The 18435-nt window shown below is 44.9% G+C and overlaps 1 protein-coding gene across 1 annotated transcript; it reads left to right on the forward strand.

Annotated features, from left to right (window-relative positions):
• The first annotated feature begins 950 nt into the window (after nucleotides 1-950).
• LOC145545957 (apolipoprotein L3-like) lies at nucleotides 951-15990 on the forward strand. Its single transcript, XM_081591384.1, has 4 exons — nucleotides 951-1039; nucleotides 10757-10842; nucleotides 12164-12290; nucleotides 14809-15990. The coding sequence occupies exons 2-4, from the start codon at nucleotides 10812-10814 to the stop codon at nucleotides 15614-15616; spliced, it is 966 nt and encodes a 321-aa protein (XP_081447510.1). The 5' UTR covers nucleotides 951-1039; nucleotides 10757-10811; the 3' UTR covers nucleotides 15617-15990.
• The last annotated feature ends 2445 nt before the right edge of the window (nucleotides 15991-18435 follow it).

An 18435-nucleotide genomic window follows, 5' to 3' on the forward strand; every position in this document is an offset into this window, starting at 1 on the left:
AAGTGGAAATAAGTTGAGGTAGAAAAGAGCAGTGTGCTCTCAGCCCTTCCTGTGAACTCTGCATCCATCCAAATGGCCTTGATCACCCACCCTGGGCCACTGGGACCAAAGTCACTGGTGTCATTGTTGCCCTCATGGATAAGACTACAGGGACCTAGACATCACCAACTCAATGGACATGAGTTTGAGCAAGTTCCAGGCGTTGGTGATGGACAGGGAAGCCTGGTGTGCTGCAATCCATGGGACTACAAAGAGTTGGACACACAACTGAGTGACTGAAGTGAACTGAACTGAGACTATAAGGGTTGTAGGTGACATGCACAGAATGGCTAAGTGGTGGACTTAGGGGCCTCTCCCAGGTACTATGGGAGCAGAGCAGGGGACTTCCTGGGGATTTCTCGGACGAGCTCTTGCCAGGATTGGGCTTTGAAAGATGAGCATAACTTTGCCGGGTGGTAGGAGCAGGTGTTTCTGGAAGAAGGATATGAGGGAGGAAGCACCTGGAACCTGCATGAATGTGCCCCTCAGCAGCAGGAGTATGACCAGTATGCAGTGAGCAGCTGGTATCTTCTAGGACTGTGCCAAGTGCTGGCACTACAAAGGTGAATAAGGTTGGCAGGCTGGTGAGTGAGGGTAAATGGAGAGGGTGGAGGGGCTGGGAAGAAGACCATGGAGTGGACAGAGCACTATTGGCAAAGGACCTCACAGTCTGTTGGTGGCAGGTCTTCCTTCACAGAGCCCAAGGCACAATGTACTTGGACATGAAGGACTCCACAGGACAGGACTGGGTTTGTTTATCTAAGGGAGTCAACAGCGAGGATGGGATTAGCTCAGGGTGGGGCCTGGTGGGCAGGGTGTTTGTTTAATCTGAGCAACCCAGATGTAAGGGTGTTCATGTTCCCTTTTGCTTCTCCAGGTATATCTGGGCCCAGAGGGTGTGTGTGGTTTATTGCACAGCTGGTGGCTGCATCTGCAGAGCTGAGAAAAACTGGATCTTGTTCACACTCAGCCGGGGGAAGACTCCTGGATAAGCAGGGGGGTAGGACCCCGCCCATCTCCACATCCTCAGGACAACTATCTGAGAAAAGGATGATTGTCACTAGTTGACAGAAGAGGGAAACAGAACCTCAGAGAGATGAGGTCATGGCCAGAGGTGCAGGTTGAGCAGGAGCAGAGCCTGGATGTGGGGGCAGGTATGTCTGATGACTTCCTCCCACCCCCAAGGCCCTAAACAGTGCAGAGGGAGGTTGACACTTGCTCAGGTGGCCTCAGCTCAGGATGTGGACTCCTGAGACGTGAGCGGTGACCCCGGAAGGAAGCTGGATGTTGGGGGTGCTCAGCACTTTGGGAAATCTGGAGAAAGCAGATGGGTAGAGGATAGGAGAATCAAAGCCTCTTCTCCTATGGCCTGGCCACCTTGAGGCTGCCCCCAGGGTGAGGAAAGGGTTCCTTTTGAGATACAAGGAATCCAGGTTCATCACCACCCTGTCTCTGAGTGCCTGCTCAGTGCCAGGTCCTAGAGGGAAACTGAAGCCTGAGAGGGGAGGGGCAGGAGACCAAGTGGGAAAATGCAGGACATGTCCTTCCTGTGCTCTCTGGGCCCTCAGCTCAGGGCTGCCCATGATGGTTGATCAGGTGTGGGGAAGATGGTCCAGATGGAGGAAGTGAGAAGGGCTTACTACACAATGTCTGCATTATGATCCTGGTTTTGCAATATTAAGATAAAAAATCAAACTGTAGACACATTAGTGTAACAGGAGGGTTATAGGCTTAGATCTATGTGTTTAGACAGCGACTGCACTTTCAATTTTCACTTTCTCGCATTGGAGAAGGAAGTGGCAACCCACTCCAGTGTTCTTGCCTGGAGAATCCCAGGGACGGGGGAGCCTGGTGGGCTGCCGTCTATGGGGTAGCACAGAGTCGGACATGACTGAAGCGACTTAGCAGCAGCAGCAGCAGATAAACTTAGAAACTTGGGGGTTATTAAAATCATATTCTTGGGACTTCCTTGGTGGTCCAGTGGTTAAGACTACCTGCTTCCACTGAAGGGGTTGTGGGTTCAGTCCCTGGTTGGGGAATTAAGATCCCACATAGTGGGCAGTGCAGCTAAAAAAAGAAAAATAACAAAATAAAAACAGTGTGCAATTTGATCAGTTTAAATAAAAGAAAAGAAAATCACATTCCCTACTTACATACCAGTGTCAGAAGGCCTGGTCTTGGCCTCTACTCTGCCCAGAGAGCTGTGTCACCCTGGACAAGTCACCTCCCCAGGGAGTGTTGTTCAGTTCTCTTATCCATTTTTAAAAGCTGGTTTCAAACAACAAATAACACACAAGGGGATCCCCATAAGGATAACAGCTGATCTTTCAATAGAAACCCTTCAGGCTAGAAGGGAATGGCAGGACATACTTAAAGTAATGAAAGAGAATAATCTACAACCCAGATTACTGTACCCAGCAAGGATTTCATTCAGATATGAAGGAGAATTCAAAAGCTTTACAGACAAGCAAGAGCTGAGGGAATTCAGCACCACCAAACCAGCTCTCCAGCAAATGCTAAAGGATCTTCTCTAAACAGGAAACACAGAAAGGATGTTTCAACACGAACTCAAAACAACAAAGTAAATGGCAACGGGATCATACTTATCAATAATTACCTTAAATGTAAATGGGTTGAATGCCCCAACCAAAAGACAAAGGGTTGCTGAATGGATACAAAAACAAGACCCCTATATATGCTGTCTACAAGAGACCCACCTCAAAACTAGAGACACACACAGGCTGAAAGTGAAAGGATGGAAAAACATATTCCATGCAAACGGAGACCAAAAGAAAGCAGGAGTCGCAATACTCATTTCAGATAAAATAGACTTTAAAATAAAGGATGTGAAAAGGGACAAAGAAGGACACTACATAAAGATCAAAGGATCAATTCAAGAAGAAGACGTAACAATCATAAATATATATGCACCCAACATAGGAGCACCACAATATATAAGGCAAATACTAACAAGTATGAAAGGGGAAATTAACAATAACACAATAATAGTGGGAGACTTTAATACTCCACTCACGCATATGGATAGATCAACTAAACAGAAAATTAACAAGGAAACACAAACTTTAAATGATACAATAGACAAATTAGATTTAATTGATATTTACAGGAGTTTCCACCCCAAAACAATCAATTTTACCTTTTTCTCAAGTGCACATGGAACTTTCTCCAGGATAGATCACATCCTAGGCCATAAATCTAGCCTTGGTAAATTCAAAAAAATTGAAATCATCCCAGCCATCTTCTCTGACCACAATGCAGTAAGATTAGACCTCAATTACAGGAAAAAAACTATTAAAAGTTCCAACATATGGAGGCTAAACAACACGCTTCTGAATAACCAACAAATCACAGAAGAAATCAAAAAAGAAATAAAATTATGCATGGAAACGAATGAAAATGAAAACACAACAACCCAAAACCTATGGGACACGGTAAAAGCAATACTAAGGGGAAGGTTCATAGCAATACAGGCGTACCTCAAGAAACAAGAAAAAAATCAAATAAATCAACTAACTCTACACCTAAAGCAACTAGAGAAGGAAGAAATGAAAAACCCCAGGGTCAGTAGAAGGAAAGAAATCTTAAAAATTAGGGCAGAAATAAATGCAAAAGAAACAAAAGAGACCATAGCAAAAATCAACAAAACTAAAAGCTGGTTTTTCGAGAAGATAAACAAAATTGATAAGCCATTAGCCAGACTCATCAAGAAACAAAGGGAGAAGAATCAGATCAACAAAATTAGAAATGAAAATGGAGAGATCACAACAGACTCCACAGAAATACAAAGGATCATAAGAGACTACTACCAACAGCTATATGCCAATAAAATGGACAACTTGGAAGAAATGGACAAATTCTTAGAAAAGTATAACTTTCCAAAACTGAACCACGAAGAAATAGAAGATCTTAACAGACCCATCACAAGCACGGAAATCGAAACTGTAATCAGAAATCTTCCAGCAAACAAAAGCCCAGGACCAGACGGCTTCACAGCAGAATTCTACCAAAAATTTAGAGAAGAGCTAACACCTATCCTACTCAAACTCTTCCAGAAAATTGCAGAAGATGGTAAACTTCCAAACTCATTCTATGAGGCCACCATCACCCTAATTCCAAAACCAGACAAAGATGTCACAAAAAAGGAAAACTACAGGCCAATATCACTGATGAACATAGATGCAAAAATCCTTAATAAAATTCTAGCAAACAGAATCCAACATCATATTAAAAAGATCATACATCATGACCAAGTGGGCTTTATCCCAGGAATGCAAGGTTTTTTTAACATCCGCAAATCAATCAATGTAATACACCACATTAACAAATTGAAAGAAAAAAACCATATGGTTATCTCAATAGATGCAGAAAAAGCCTTTGACAAAATTCAGCATCCATTTATGATTAAAACCCTCCAGAAAGCAGGAATAGAAGGAACATATCTCAACATAATAAAAGCTATATATGACAAACCCACAGCAAACATTATCCTCAATGGTGAAAAATTGAAAGCATTTCCCCTAAAGTCAGGAACAAGGCAAGGATGCCCACTTTCACCACTACTATTCAACATAGTTTTGGAAGTTTTGGCCACAGCAATCAGAGCTGAAAAAGAAATAAAAGGAATACAGATAGGAAAAGAAGAAGTAAAACTCTCACTGTTTGCAGACGACATGATTCTCTACATAGAAAACCCTAAAGACTCTACTAGAAAATTACTAGAGTTGATCAATGAATATAGTAAAGTTGCAGGATATAAAATTAACACACAGAAATCCCTTGCATTCCTATACTCCAATAATGAGAAAACAGAAAGAGAAATTAAGGAAACAATACCATTCACCATTGCATCAAAAAGAATAAAATACTTAGGAATATATCTACCTAAAGAAACAAAAGACTTATATATAGAAAACTATAAAACACTGATGAAAGAAATCAAAGAGGACACAAACAGATGGAGAAATATACCGTGTTCATGGATTGGAAGAATTAATATAGTGAAAATGAGTATACTACCCAAAGCAATCTATAGATTCAATGCAATCCCTATCAAGCTACCAATGGTATTTTTCACAGAACTAGAACAAATCATCTCACAATTTGTATGGAAATATAAGAAACCTCGAATAGCCAAAGCAATCTTGAGGAAGAAGAATGGAACTGGAGGAATCAACCTGCCTGACTTCAGGCTCTACTACAAAGCCACAGTCATCAAGACAGTATGGTACTGGCACAAAGATAGAAATATAGATCAATGGAACAAAATAGAAAGCCCAGAGATAAACCCACGCACCTATGGACACCTTATCTTCGACAAAGGAGGCAAGAATATTCAATGGAGAAAAGACAATCTCTTTAACAAGTGGTGCTGGGAAAACTGGTCAACCACTTGTAAAAGAATGAAACTAGAACATTTCCTAACACCGTACACAAAAATAAACTCAAAATGGATTAAAGATCTAAATGTAAGACCAGAAACAATAAAACTCCTAGAGGAAAACATAGGCAAAACACTCTCCGACATAAATCACAGCAGGATCCTCCATGACCCACCTCCTAGAATATTGGAAATAAAAGCAAAAATAAACAAATGGGACCTAATTAAAATTAAAAGCTTTTGCACAACAAAGGAAACTATAAACAAGGTGAAAAGACAGCCTTCAGAATGGGAGAAAATAATAGCAAATGAAGCAACAGACAAACAATTAATATCAAAAATATACAAGCAACTTCTGCAGCTGAATTCCCGAAAAATAAACGACCCAATCAAAAAATGGGCCAAAGAACTAAACAGACATTTCTCCAAAGAAGACATACAGATGGCTAACAAACACATGAAAAGATGCTCAACATCACTCATTATTAGAGAAATGCAAATCAAAACCACAATGAGGTATCATTTCACACCAGTCAGAATGGCTGCTATCCAAAAGTCTACAAGCAATAAATGCTGGAGAGGGTGTGGAGAAAAGGGAACCCTCTTACACTGTTGGTGGGAATGCAAACTAGTACAGCCACTATGGAGAACAGTGTGGAGATTCCTTAAAAAACTGGGACTAGAACTGCCATATGACCCAGCAATCCCACTGCTGGGCATATACACCGAGGAAACCAGAATTGAAAGAGACGCGTGTACCCCAATGTTCATCGCAGCGCTGTTTACAATAGCCAGGACATGGAAGCAACCTAGATGTCCATCAGCAGACGAATGGATAAGGAAGCTGTGGTACATATACACAATGGAATATTACTCAGCCATTAAAAAAAATACATTTGAATCGGTTCTACTGAGATGGATGAAACTGGAGCCCATTATACAGAGTGAAGTAAGCCAGAAAGAAAAACAACAATACAGTATACTAATGCATATATATGGAATTTGAAAGATGGTAACGATAACCCTATATGCGAGACAGAATAAGAGACACAGATGCATGGAACAATTTTATGGACTCTGAGGGAGAAGGTGAGGGTGGGACGTTCTGGGAGAATAGCATTGAAACGTGTATATTATCATATGTGAAACAGAACACCATTCCATGTTCGATGCATGAGACAAGGGCTCAGGGCCGGGGCAATGGGATGATCCAGAAGGATGGGATGGGGAGGGAGGTGGGTGGGGGGTCCAGGAGGGGGAACACATGTAAACCCATGGCTGATTCATCTCAATGTATGGCAAAAACTATTGCAATGTTGTGAAGTGATTGGCCCCCAACTAAAATAAATAAATTTATTAAAAAAATAAAAATAAAAAAAATAAAAGAATCACAATAAAAGAATAATTTTTTAAAAAGGGAAATGAAGTTTTCCCCAAGGAATTCCATAACTTTTTAATTTTTAATAAACTAAAATTATTATTTAAAAAATAAATAAATAAATAAAAGCTGGTTTCAGTCTGCTCATATGGGTTTGTAGCTTCTCTGTGTGTTTGGGTATTCACCTTTATCTTCTCTAAGTATTGCAGACATTGTCTGCAGATCTCTTGCATTTTGACTTGGTTTACGGTGTCCTTAGCAATTTCTAATTTTTAAGAGGTCCAATGGTTTCTGGGATTTGTGTCTTGGTGAGACAGTTTTCCTCAAGTTAGCAGTATTTTTCCAGTATGTTTTGCATAATGTTTTCATTTCTTCCAGTATGTTTGTGGATTTTTTTCATTCTGGTTTACGTTTAGATCCCTTTAGGTTTCACTAATTGAGTAGAGCTTTTTGTTTCTTCTTCTTCCTCTTTTTCTTCTGCCTTCTACCTTCTCCCTCCTCCCTTTTTTCTCCTCCTCCTCTCCTGCTCTCCCAGACTCCCTACCTTCCTTCCTGCATGTCTGCTTCTTTATCCCCTTAAAGCACGATTTACTTAACAGGTACCTACTGCAATCAAAAAGGAATACACTGTTTTTTTCTGCCTTTAAAGAAGCCTCCAGTGCAGTAAGGCATTATTCAGATTTTAGCAGGAGCCCATGTCTTTCCACAATTCTCTCTTCCTCTTTCTCCTCCTGTAAAAATATCATGGCTGGAGTAAGGAAACATGAGGAAATACAGGTGTTTCCTGCCCCTGAAAGTACAGTATTCCTACAAAAGCTTTTCTAAACCAAGATGGCTTAGTGTGAAGAAGATATAGGCCTCACTTCACAGTTTACTGGCAGAGGGTGATCTTTTGGAAAGCAAGCGACACCCATAAATGAAGCACTCAGAAATCTGATGGCACTCAGAAAGAGCTTCTATCAAGACAGATAAGGAAAACAAATGGAATTACCCAACTGCAGGTAAAAGAGGTGTGGTGCTGTGTCTTCAAGAAGTTGGTGGTTTCATGTCCAGTAACGGGTCCCACACCTTGTATTCTAGCCAGGCTGTGCCTGGGAGGGTGGAGGGAGCCCCAGAGGCCCTGGAGCAGGAGGAGCAGCAGAGAAAAGACAGGGCACCTGCCCAGTGCTGGAGCTGAAGAAACTCCACACAAACAGACCCACAACCGGGAAAGTGTAAGATTCCAGGGGAGACTGGACAGGAACTGGGGGAGACAGCAGGGGAAGGAGGCTTTGGAGTGGGAACTCTAATTACAGGCAACATTTCACCTGGTGAGGCAGGTGGGGAAAGGCACTGCACGGGAGGGAGAGCCTGAGCGCAGTCCTGGAGGCTGGGGGGGATCAGAGTCCAGGGAGCTGGGAGTCCTCCAGGCCCCTCGACCAGGCCCTGAGAAGGCAGGAGGGTGAGGAAGACAGGAGTAGGAGCACCAGGAAGGCCTGGTGATGGGCTAAGGACTCTGCACTTGATCCTGCCTTAACCCCTCCTTTCCCTGCCCAGGGTGGATAACTTGCAGCCACATGGAGGGAGATGTGTGGTAAGAATCTCTGCCCACGTGGAGGGGAGGCCTCTGCATCTGGCCATATCGTTGGGTGGGGAGTCTTTTCAGGGTTCTCCTCTCTCCCACTGATAGGCTTTTCAGGCAGTGACCAGTCAGAGGCTAACAGAGGAGGATGCCCTGGATAGTAAGCCAGCAGCAGAAGCACTATCCAGCATCCACACCCAGATGAGGCCCCAGACAAGGGTCAGAACCAGGACAAGAAAGTCAGGGAAGGATGGAAGGATGAGGTCAAGGGTCCAAATGCATTTTCAAATGTTTGGCATCATCCAGGATCAGCCCTTTCTGTCCAAGTTCTCCTCCTCTCTCTGCCTTGGCTCTTGGTCCTTGTGTTCCACAATTTCAATTGGCTGCCCTGGTTCCTGGGGACCTACAGTTTCAAGGCAGAGAAGGAGGCAGGGGACCAGCCAGCTCTCCTCTCCCACGTGCCTGGAGACGGGCCTGTTTGTGTAAATTCTCTCCCATCCACACAGTCAGTGCCCATAGCCACCGCCACCAGGCATACTCCCTAGTAATCAAGCTGATGGTTACTCTTCTTGAAGGGAACCCTGGGCATTGCAGAGAGAAGGTGATAGAAAGAAAGATTCTAGGATCAGAGCTCAGGTTAGGGGGCTTGGGGGAAACTCTAAGGAAGTTGGGCCACTCTAGATTGGGTGCTGTAGAGAATGACAGGGGCAGTTTTACTAATGATTGTCTCAGTAACTCTATCTGTGGAGAGGGGAGACCAGAGCAAGGATAAAGGTGCAATTGGTAAATAAGGAGCAGTCATAATTTTCAGCCAAGGGAGGGAATGTGAAGACTCTGGGTTCCTGTCGCCGCCATCCCTGCTTTTTAATTACTATTATTGTTAGCAGCAAAGTGAGAAGAAGCCGGGTATGGGATCTTGAGCCCAGAGAGTGGGGTGGGATCTAGTTCTCCATGAACAAGGTTTCTGACCTTGGGCAAATCACAGAACATCTATGCTTCAGCTTCCTTAGCTGTAAACGGGGATACAGCGGTACACACCTCCTGGTTATCAGAACAATATGGATTATAATTTATAAAGTCTTAGAGTAACTACCAGTGCAGAGCAAAATCAGAAATACAAGCCACTCTCACGAGTAGCTGTTACTGTAACTATAAGGACCTTTACTAACATTTCAGTCAGGTCTCAGGAAGAGTACTCAAATAAGTACTCTTTTGCCTTCTTAAAATACTGCCTAAGTGTAATTAACATGCTTTCTTTTCTCATCTCGCAACACAAGATAGTCACAACCGGAACCAAAAGAAGTTCTCTCTATATACAGATCTGCTATTTGAAAAAATAACAGAGAACTGGCAAGACCAAGGATGGACACCATCACATATGATATGTGTGAATGTAAATTTGTACAGTTTCTTTGCATAACAAAGTAGCTTAAGTATGAAAAAATGTTAGGTGTTGATACCCCTGGATCCAGTCATTCTACTTCTAGAAATAGCTTAATGAAAGAATCTTAAAGGTAGGCAAAGTTTTATGCAAGAAGAGTATTCTTTGCACTGTTATTTACATAATGAATTAAAAACAGCCTGAAGTCCAACAATCCGGAGTGGATAACAAAGAGGACACCATTCGGGTCCTCAGCTGACCAGGGCTGGGCTGCAGGGATTGGAGTGGGGCTGGTGGGACTCCAGCAAGAAGATGTGTGGGATGAAGGCTATTGCAGAAGCGAGGAAGATGTGGGCTGTGGGAGCTACAGCACCGGGAACTTTATCAAGGCAGAGACTCGAGCACAGGGTGCATGACATCATTTTGCAATAAAGTCATTTTCCGATTAATATACATCCACAAATAGACATTTTTGTACATTAAAGCAAGTAGAGCATAGTCATCACAAACCTGGGATTTGGATCAGAAAGACTTGGGTTCAAGGCTGGGCTCCAGCAGAAATGTGAAAACTTGGACTGACCTAAGTTTAGGTGAGTTTTAGTAGCCTGCACGTCATAGACAGTGGATCAATATCACCTATAACCAATTAGTAACACAAGCGTCCCCAACCTCACGTAATTTTCAGAGTATTCCCTTCCTGCCTGTTCTTCTGTCTCTGGCTCCTGTAACTTCGCAGATAGCTGTCTCCTGTCTGATTATCCTCTCCTTGTGCCCCAACAGGAGAGCAGGACTCTGGCTGGGGAGGACAGCGGGAGGATGAGTAACTTTCCTTTACAAGTGATCTGCAGAGCCTAGGGGACAGAGAACCATGCTGGGTTAAGTCCATGGTGGTATTGGTGGCTGTCCCAGGGGAAACCACCTAGGACCTCACCCCTTGCTGCTCCCTACAGCCACTGCTCATGCGTGATCAAACCCACAATCTGTTTTCTCTTCCCACAGCCTGACACAGACGGGTGAGCTGAAGGGAGATCTCTGGGACCCTGCTGCTGCCACCATGAGCTCAGAAGATCCCAGGGACCGCTCAGGTAGTCAGCCACATCGTCTCTGGCAGGGTCCTACTTGTGACCCAGAATTGAGGGTGGTGGCTCCAGGCGAAATTAACCTGCCGAGTAATCAAGAACCAAGAAAGGCGTGGATATGCATCCCCCAGAAGGCAAAGGGGAGTCCCCTAACACTCGGTGGTCTGTCCCCACAGCCTCTTTCCTGGTCCTCTCCTCAGGGAGCCACAGCCAAGATGCTAACTTCCTCCCCCTGCCTCCTGACCCCCAGCTAATGACTCAGAAATGAGGCCAGGACAGCCCATGGAGTGGGGCGGGCACAGCAGAGGAAGTCCCCAAGGCCAGGCGGGACAGGGAGAGGAGGTCCCCTGGAGCTTCTCCTGCCCTCTCCCTTGGTCCAAGCCTCCTTCTGCTCCCAGACCCTGGGGTGTCAACCCAGGCTGTTTCCTCCACCTCTCGCCCTGCTTCCCAGCCAGCTGCTCTGTGAGGATCAGCGGACTCTAAACTGAACCCCAGTCTGGCCTTTGCTGCCTCCCACACCTGTGTGACCTGGAGCACCTTACCTGACCTAACCTGTAAAATGAGAAGAATATTTCCCTATGTTGTGATGAGGACCAAATATAATGTGTGTCCATGGCCTGGGCCAGGGCCTGCCACATAGTAGGTCCTGCCTAGTGTGGTGCTGTCCCCTCTACCTGGAATGTGTTAGTTCCAAGTAGAAACCTCTCCCCTTCTCTAGAATCCCCTCTCCCCTGTGTTGTGTTAGGGCACCTGCCCAGCACTCCCATATATATATACACCTGATTATCAAGTGACTGCCCCAGGCAGGTACTAGTTCTATGTTCTCAAACACCCATGCAGACACCCAGGTGCTGTTATTCCTCCACCCACACCCACCCTAATCAATCAACACACAGATCTAGTGCTGTGGCTTCCCTCCATGTGAACCCTGAGTGCATTTCTCCCTTAGTGATGCATGAGAAAAAGAAAACCTAAGAACACTTAATACTTCAGGGAAGAGAGAGAGCGGAAGATATCTGACGTCTCTTCATTTAATAAGGACACTGATATTACTGAATTAAGGCCCCACACTTAAGGCCTCATTTCACCTAATTACTGCCTTAAAGCCCCCTATCTTTTAATATAGTCATTGCAGAGTGGGTGGGTCTGGGTGTTAACTTATCAATCGGGGCTGGTGTATACAGTCCACCTGAGACCCCAGATAAATCCATCAACAGCATGCCAGATGAATGCTGCTCAGAAAGGTGAGCTTTAACCACTTTTACTCGATACTGTTTACATCACACCATAGTTTATTAGAATCTTCAATTTTTATTTTTCTGTCTAGAGAGCCAAAGCTTTTTTGAGGATGTCATTGAGTATTTCCAGGGGAGTGTGAGATGGGAACACCTGCAATTCCTCCTCACTGAAGACAAACCCTGGGAGAATTTTGTGACTGAGGCCGATTTGTCCAGGTAACCATGCAGGTACAACAGGAATGTCACCAACATGCCCCCAGGAAGATTCTCCCAGGCTAGTTTCTTCCAGGCAGGATCCTATAGTTGGGGTCGAGAATGTTCCTCCTCAAGATCCTATGTGGAATGTTTCCTCTGTGTTATTTGTTGGCAGTGAATGACCTTGGGTTGAGAAGAGACAAAACCTGCAAGGAAGGTCAGGTTGTATGACTTTGGATAAGTTGCTGAACTACTCTCTGCTTCATCATCTGTTCAATTTTATTGTGAGGACACTGAGATCATGCATGCAAGTGCTTTTCATGATTGCTGACACAGAGTAGGTGCTCAATCAATGTTAATTTTAAAATAAGCTTGTTGGGAAGAATCAGGGACCTTCTTCCTGGAGATAAGAACCAAGAAGGACTTCCTTTGGGTCAAGTTGGAAAATACTGACCCGAACATCATTTTGTATTCCTGGGGATTCCGACTAGAACTCCTTGATTCCCCATCTTAGTAATTATACCAACATTGCAGGTCCCTGCTGGCCAATAAGGCAGAGAGGCTGGAGGGGAACTGGTTGGACCTGGTGGGATCCTGGATCTAGCCCTGCCCAACTCTGGGCCTGTGGGTTTAAGACTTTGAGTCTCAGATTTGTTATGTGTTACGTGTCCAGTGGGAATAGCAATTCAATCTGATGGACTATGGTGGTGGCCTCAGAGTGAACTGCAGGTCAGAGGTGGGGAAGCAAGTGCAATCATGTCGTCCAAAGGCCAAGGGAGGCCTGGACCAGGGTCAGACCCAGGGGTCAGGGTAGAGCAGAGGGTCCAGGTTGGAAGACTAGTAGGCAGGCTTGGGCAGCAGGGCCAGGACCAGAGTGAGGACAGTGGGCCCCGAGGACACAGAACTGAAGGGGCTGTGACTCTAATAGAGGTCCCGTGAGGGGGGGGGTCATTTCTTCCCTCCCTGATAGGATCCCCTCACGCTGTGCTAGAGGGCCCCAGGTGACCCTGCCTGCACATCCTGCCTGGGAGCTGGCTTCTCTCTCCATCTGGGACCGTCCTCTAGTCTACGTGGAGCCGCCCTGATGGTGGGAAGGCCGTGTGGCTCAGTGAGCCCTTCAACGTCACAGTGAGTGGCTGTGATTGTGTGTCATTTGAGGGCTTCTAAGGAGCCTCACGCGTCCCCACCAAAGAGGAAAATGCTTCCTCCACCAGCTGTGCAAGTGCCGGTCTCTTCAGGCTCAGCCATTTAGATGGATGTTTCCTCAAGTCTCTTGAATCTTTAGAGGTTCCATAAAGTTGCCCACAGCCTTGGGGTGCAGGCTCATGAAGCTGTCACAAATTAACATGTGACCCCTGAGAGGTCAGGGGTGCTGGGTGCTGGGTCAGGAGTCAGTGAGGTGGGCCGGAGGGGCCACAGGGAACAGGGCTCACAGCACACCTTCTGCTTCCCAGTCAATATGGGCAGTGGACAGACACAGTGTCCTTCTGCTGAGAAGGCCAAGGGTATCAGGCTTGGGTGAGAGCAGATACCAGGCAAAATGATTGTTAAGCGTCCTTGTAGCTGAGTTTTGATTAAAAATAAAATAAAATTCTAGGCACACAGTTAGCCAGTCTGAAAAGTATGAGGATACAGTCCCAGGACTGTCCTTATATTTGTCATCAAGGCCAAATTTGGGGGACCCCATAACCACCTTCAGATTCTAGAACTCCATAGAAAGATGCACAGACTCACTTAAAGCTTCAGGATCCCAGTTATGGTTTATAACAGGGAAGGATGCAGTTTCCCATCAGCCACAGGGCAGAGTCTGGGCAGGTTTCACACACGAAACTTCCATTGTCCCCAGGATGCATTACTGCCCTGGATTCAGTGTGGCAGGACACACGGAGCACTGCCCTCCGGGGACCCTCACCCTATTTAACAACAAATTACCCTGACCTGTCATCTCCAGCCCCTCCCAGAGGTGAGACTAATGCCCTAGAGCCCAGCTCCTCCAGAGGACAGAACTGATACCATGTGACCCAGAGGCCCATCACATATCAACTTGTCAGACTGTCCAGTGGCCAAAATCCCAGGCAGGCGAGGACATTCTTATCAGCCAGAATATTCTTGGGGCCTAGGGACCACATCCTAACAGCCAAGAGCAAAGAACAAGTGGACTCCTCACTATACACTAAGGTCCTTGAGTGAAGGGTTTTCTGCTCTCATCCCACTTCTCTTTGTTTATCTCTGAAGTTCCCATTTTACACACATTTTGGAAGTGATGGTATTGGTCTGCCTTTGAGGTGTCTTTATCAAATATCTTTCTTAAGTTAAAGGTATCCTAAGATGACCTTTGCTTATTTATTCCATGATTGAATAAGTACATGGAGCACTAACAATATCCAAATGAGGGTTTAAGGTTGGAAAAATTTTTACATTAGTAAAATTCTTGTGATTTACAATAAAATCTCTGTGGTTTATGCAGGATAGAGCTTGTTGAGCCTGTTTCATAAACAAGCAAACTGTCTTTCTAAGCCTTTAATGTTCATTGTTACAGGGAAGAGGCAGATGTACTACGTGAATATCTGATCAAGCTGCAAACAGTCTTGGCCAGGGAGGACCAAGACAGGCTTCAAAAATACCAGCAGGAAAAGGAGAGGTTTTTGAAGGAGTTTCCTCAGGTAAAACAGGAGCTGAAGGAGAGCATAAAAAAGCTCAATGAGCTCGCAGACAATGTTGACAAGGTGCGCAGGGACTGCACCATCTCCAAGGTGGTAGCCTCTTCCACCAGTGTTGCGTCTGGCACCCCGGGCATCCTAGGCCTGGTTCTGACACCCTTTACAGCAGGCCTCAGTCTGGGACTCTCAGCCACTGGAATAGGGCTGGGAGCAGCAGCTGCTGTAACAGGTTTGTCCACCATGGTGGTGGAAAATGTAAACATGTCATCAGCAGAAATCCAGGCCAGTCTCCTTGACACAGCCAAAATAATTTCCTATGGAAGTGATCTCTATAAACTTAAAGACTTTGGGAGGCATATTCGTGCCATCAGGGTGGCCAGAGGCAACCCTCAATTAGTAGCCACTGCTCAGCGCTATATAACCACCGTGCGAGTCTCTGTCCAAAGTGCCCAACAGGTGAGAAGACATTTTGAAGGCACAGCTCTGGCAGTGACTAGGGCAGCCCGCATCACAAGGGGAGTCATGGCAGGTTTATTCTTTGCACTGGACGTGTACTCCCTTGTGAAAGACGCACAGGACTTGCAGGAGGGGACAAAGACACCATTGGCTGAGAACATGAGGCAGAAAGCCCAGGAGCTTGAGAAGAATTTGGAGGAGCTCACCTGGATCTATGAGAGTCTGCAATAGGGCCCGACTGGGCCACCCCTAGACCAATGCAGGGACAGGGAACATGTGCAGGGTCAAAGGGAGAAACCACTTATTTTGGACTGAAGAAGACACTGAGGGCAGAATAAGGGAGAGACAGGGAAACTAGCAATGAGAGGCCAGGAATAGGGGAGCTTTGAAAATGGGAGAAAGCCAAAGAGTTAGGATTGTAGAGATCCAGCACAAGTAGCAGGGGCTCCTCTATCGCCCTCCCCAGGGTTTGATATTCCAGCAAGAAGGGTTTCCCCCTGGTGATGGTCTCTAGCCCTACTTCTCCAACCTCATCTCACCTTTGAACTCAGTAGGTATTGACTTGTATTGTTTCCATGTTTTATTAAAGTATAGTTGATTTACAATATTGTATTAGCTTCAGGTGTATAGCAAAGTGATTCAAATATACATGGATCTATGTACATATTTACCCTTTTTTAATTTTTTATAAGTTCTTCAGTTCAGTCCAGTCACTCAGTCGTGTCCGACTTTTTGCAACTACATGGACCGCAGCATGCCAGGCCTCCCTGTCCATCACCAACTCCTGGAGTTTACTCAAACTCATGTCCATTGAGTCGGGGATGCCATCCAACCATCTCATCCTCTGTCATCCCCTTCTCCTTCCGCCTTCAATCTTTCCCAGCATCAGGGTCATTTCAAATGAGTCAGCTTTTCACATCAGGTAGCCAAAGTATTGGAGTTTCAGCTTCGGCATCAGTCCTTCCAATGAATATTCAGGACTGATTTCCTTTAGAATAGACTGGTTGGATCTCCTTGCAGTCCAAGGGACTCTCAAGAGTCTTCTCCAACACCGCAGTTCAAAAGCATCAATTCTTCTGCACTCAGGCTTCTTTATGGTCCAACTCTCACATCCATACATGACTACTGGAAAAATCATAGCTTTGACTATAGGGGACTTTGTCGGCAAAGTGATGTCTCTGCTTTTTAATACGCTGTCTAGGTTGGTCATAAGTTTTCTTCCAAGAAGCAAATGTCTTTTAATTTCATGGTTGTAGTCACCATCCACAGTGATTTGGAGCCCAAGAAAATGAAGTCTGTCACTGCTTCCATTTTATCCCCATCAAGGAAGGCCACATGATGCCAAATTCTTTCCCCACTCATGGAAGACAGAGAGATGTGAACACAGCAGAGTGGGCCCCAGAGTCTCTGTGAAGGAAGAGTTCAGGCAGCTTTCCCCTGAGGTGGGGCTGTTGCAGAAGTGAGTTGACACTTGATGCCAGTCACAGAGGGTCCCCACTGGCCCCGCCAGACTGAGCTCCTTGTGGCTCCTAGGAACTAGGGCCTCCGAGCTCACTTCTTTGACAAGAGATAATTGATGTTTATGACTCATCTCAAGCTAACAGGGAGCATTTATGGAAAGAAAATACATTTTTAGACTATTGGAAGGTTTAAGGATTTCTCTTCCTCTAAGGAAATGGCATAGTCCAGAAAACAGACTGACCAGCCAGTTTCCCCATTTGGGGGCAGGTCTGAACCTTAGTTTTCCCAGGTGACATTGAGATAGTAAATGTTTTCATCACAGGGCTGTGGTAGCTTGCACGATGGTGTGTGTGAAAATGTTTTACAGACTGTAAAGGCTTCAGGTGCTGCTATGTTTTCCCACAAAGGTTCAGCTTTTTAAGAATTTGTTTTAATTTTTGAAAATCATCAAATTTACCATTTTACCCACTTTTAAGTGTACAGTTCAGTGGTATTAAGGACACTCACATCATTGTACAACCAGCATCACCATCCATCCACAGAATATTTTACATCAAAAATGAAACTCTGTCCCAATTATATACTAATACCTCATTCTCCCTCCTCTCCACCCCTGGCAAGCACCAGTGTACCCTTGATTTTTATGAATTTGACTCCTCTCAGGACCTCATGTGAGTGGAATCATACAATATTTGTCCTTTGTGATGGGATTTTTTTCTTTCTTTTTTACTTCCTGTGGTAAAATATACACAATGTAAAATTTACCACTTAACCATTTTTAAGTGTACAGGTGAGTGGTATCAAATACATTCATATATTGTGCAGCCATCACCATCATCCATCTCCATATTCTTTCTTCCTGAAACCTGAGCTCCACTAGACCGTAACTCCCCCTCCCCTTCCCACAGCCCCTAATAACCACCACCCTATTTTCTGTCTTTATCGGTTTGCCTACTCTGCAAACCTAATAAAAACAGAAAATATAATAAGTTTTTTGTAACTGTTTTATTTAACTGAACATAATGTCTTCAGGGTGCATCCAGGATGTAACATGTGTCTGAATTTTATTCCTTTTAAAATAATTTTTTAAAAAAGAACTTTCTTTCTTTTTTAAGTGAGTAATAGTCCGTGGTATGTATAGACAGAATTTTTCTTATATTATTTTTCTTTCTTGCACACTTTGGCTATTGTGACAAGAGCATCCTGGCAGTGAGTGGCCGAGACCAGTTCCCCTGAGGTCACCTGTGCTGTCAGCCTAGAGGGGATCCCCTGTGCTCTGCCCCGCTGGTGCCCATCTCCATCAGCAGCTCTGACGACTCTAAAGCCCTCTGGTCACATGCTCAGTCTGAAGCTCCCTACTCACTCCCAGTGATCCTATGAAAAGCGACAAGGACATGCAAGTGGGTCGTTGTAGCCATCCTGGGGTACTTCTCTTGTGATGTTGGGGTCAAGTGGAGCCCAATTTTACCGTCATTGAATCTTTAGGATCTCCAAATGGGGTGGCCTCAGCTCATGTCCCTGGATTTAAGCCTTGCTGAATCCTCACCTTGATTTGAGTCTGTAGCTCCCATGGTTGCTCTCCCATGAGC

Source organism: Giraffa tippelskirchi, chromosome 4, assembly GCF_054371585.1.
Source record: "Giraffa tippelskirchi isolate mGirTip1 chromosome 4, T2T-mGirTip1v1.2.pri, whole genome shotgun sequence".
In the NCBI taxonomy this organism is placed as follows: Eukaryota; Metazoa; Chordata; class Mammalia; order Artiodactyla; family Giraffidae; genus Giraffa; species Giraffa tippelskirchi.

Bases quoted from the DNA above. Each gene is read 5' to 3' on its own strand.
- LOC145545957 (XM_081591384.1), top strand. From the start codon at position 10,812: ATGAGCTCAGAAGATCCCAGGGACCGCTCAG. The intron at 10,843-12,163 runs GTAGTCAGCCAC...TTTTCTGTCTAG, and splicing joins AGATCCCAGGGACCGCTCAG to AGAGCCAAAGCTTTTTTGAG. The intron at 12,291-14,808 runs GTAACCATGCAG...TCATTGTTACAG, and splicing joins ACTGAGGCCGATTTGTCCAG to GGAAGAGGCAGATGTACTAC.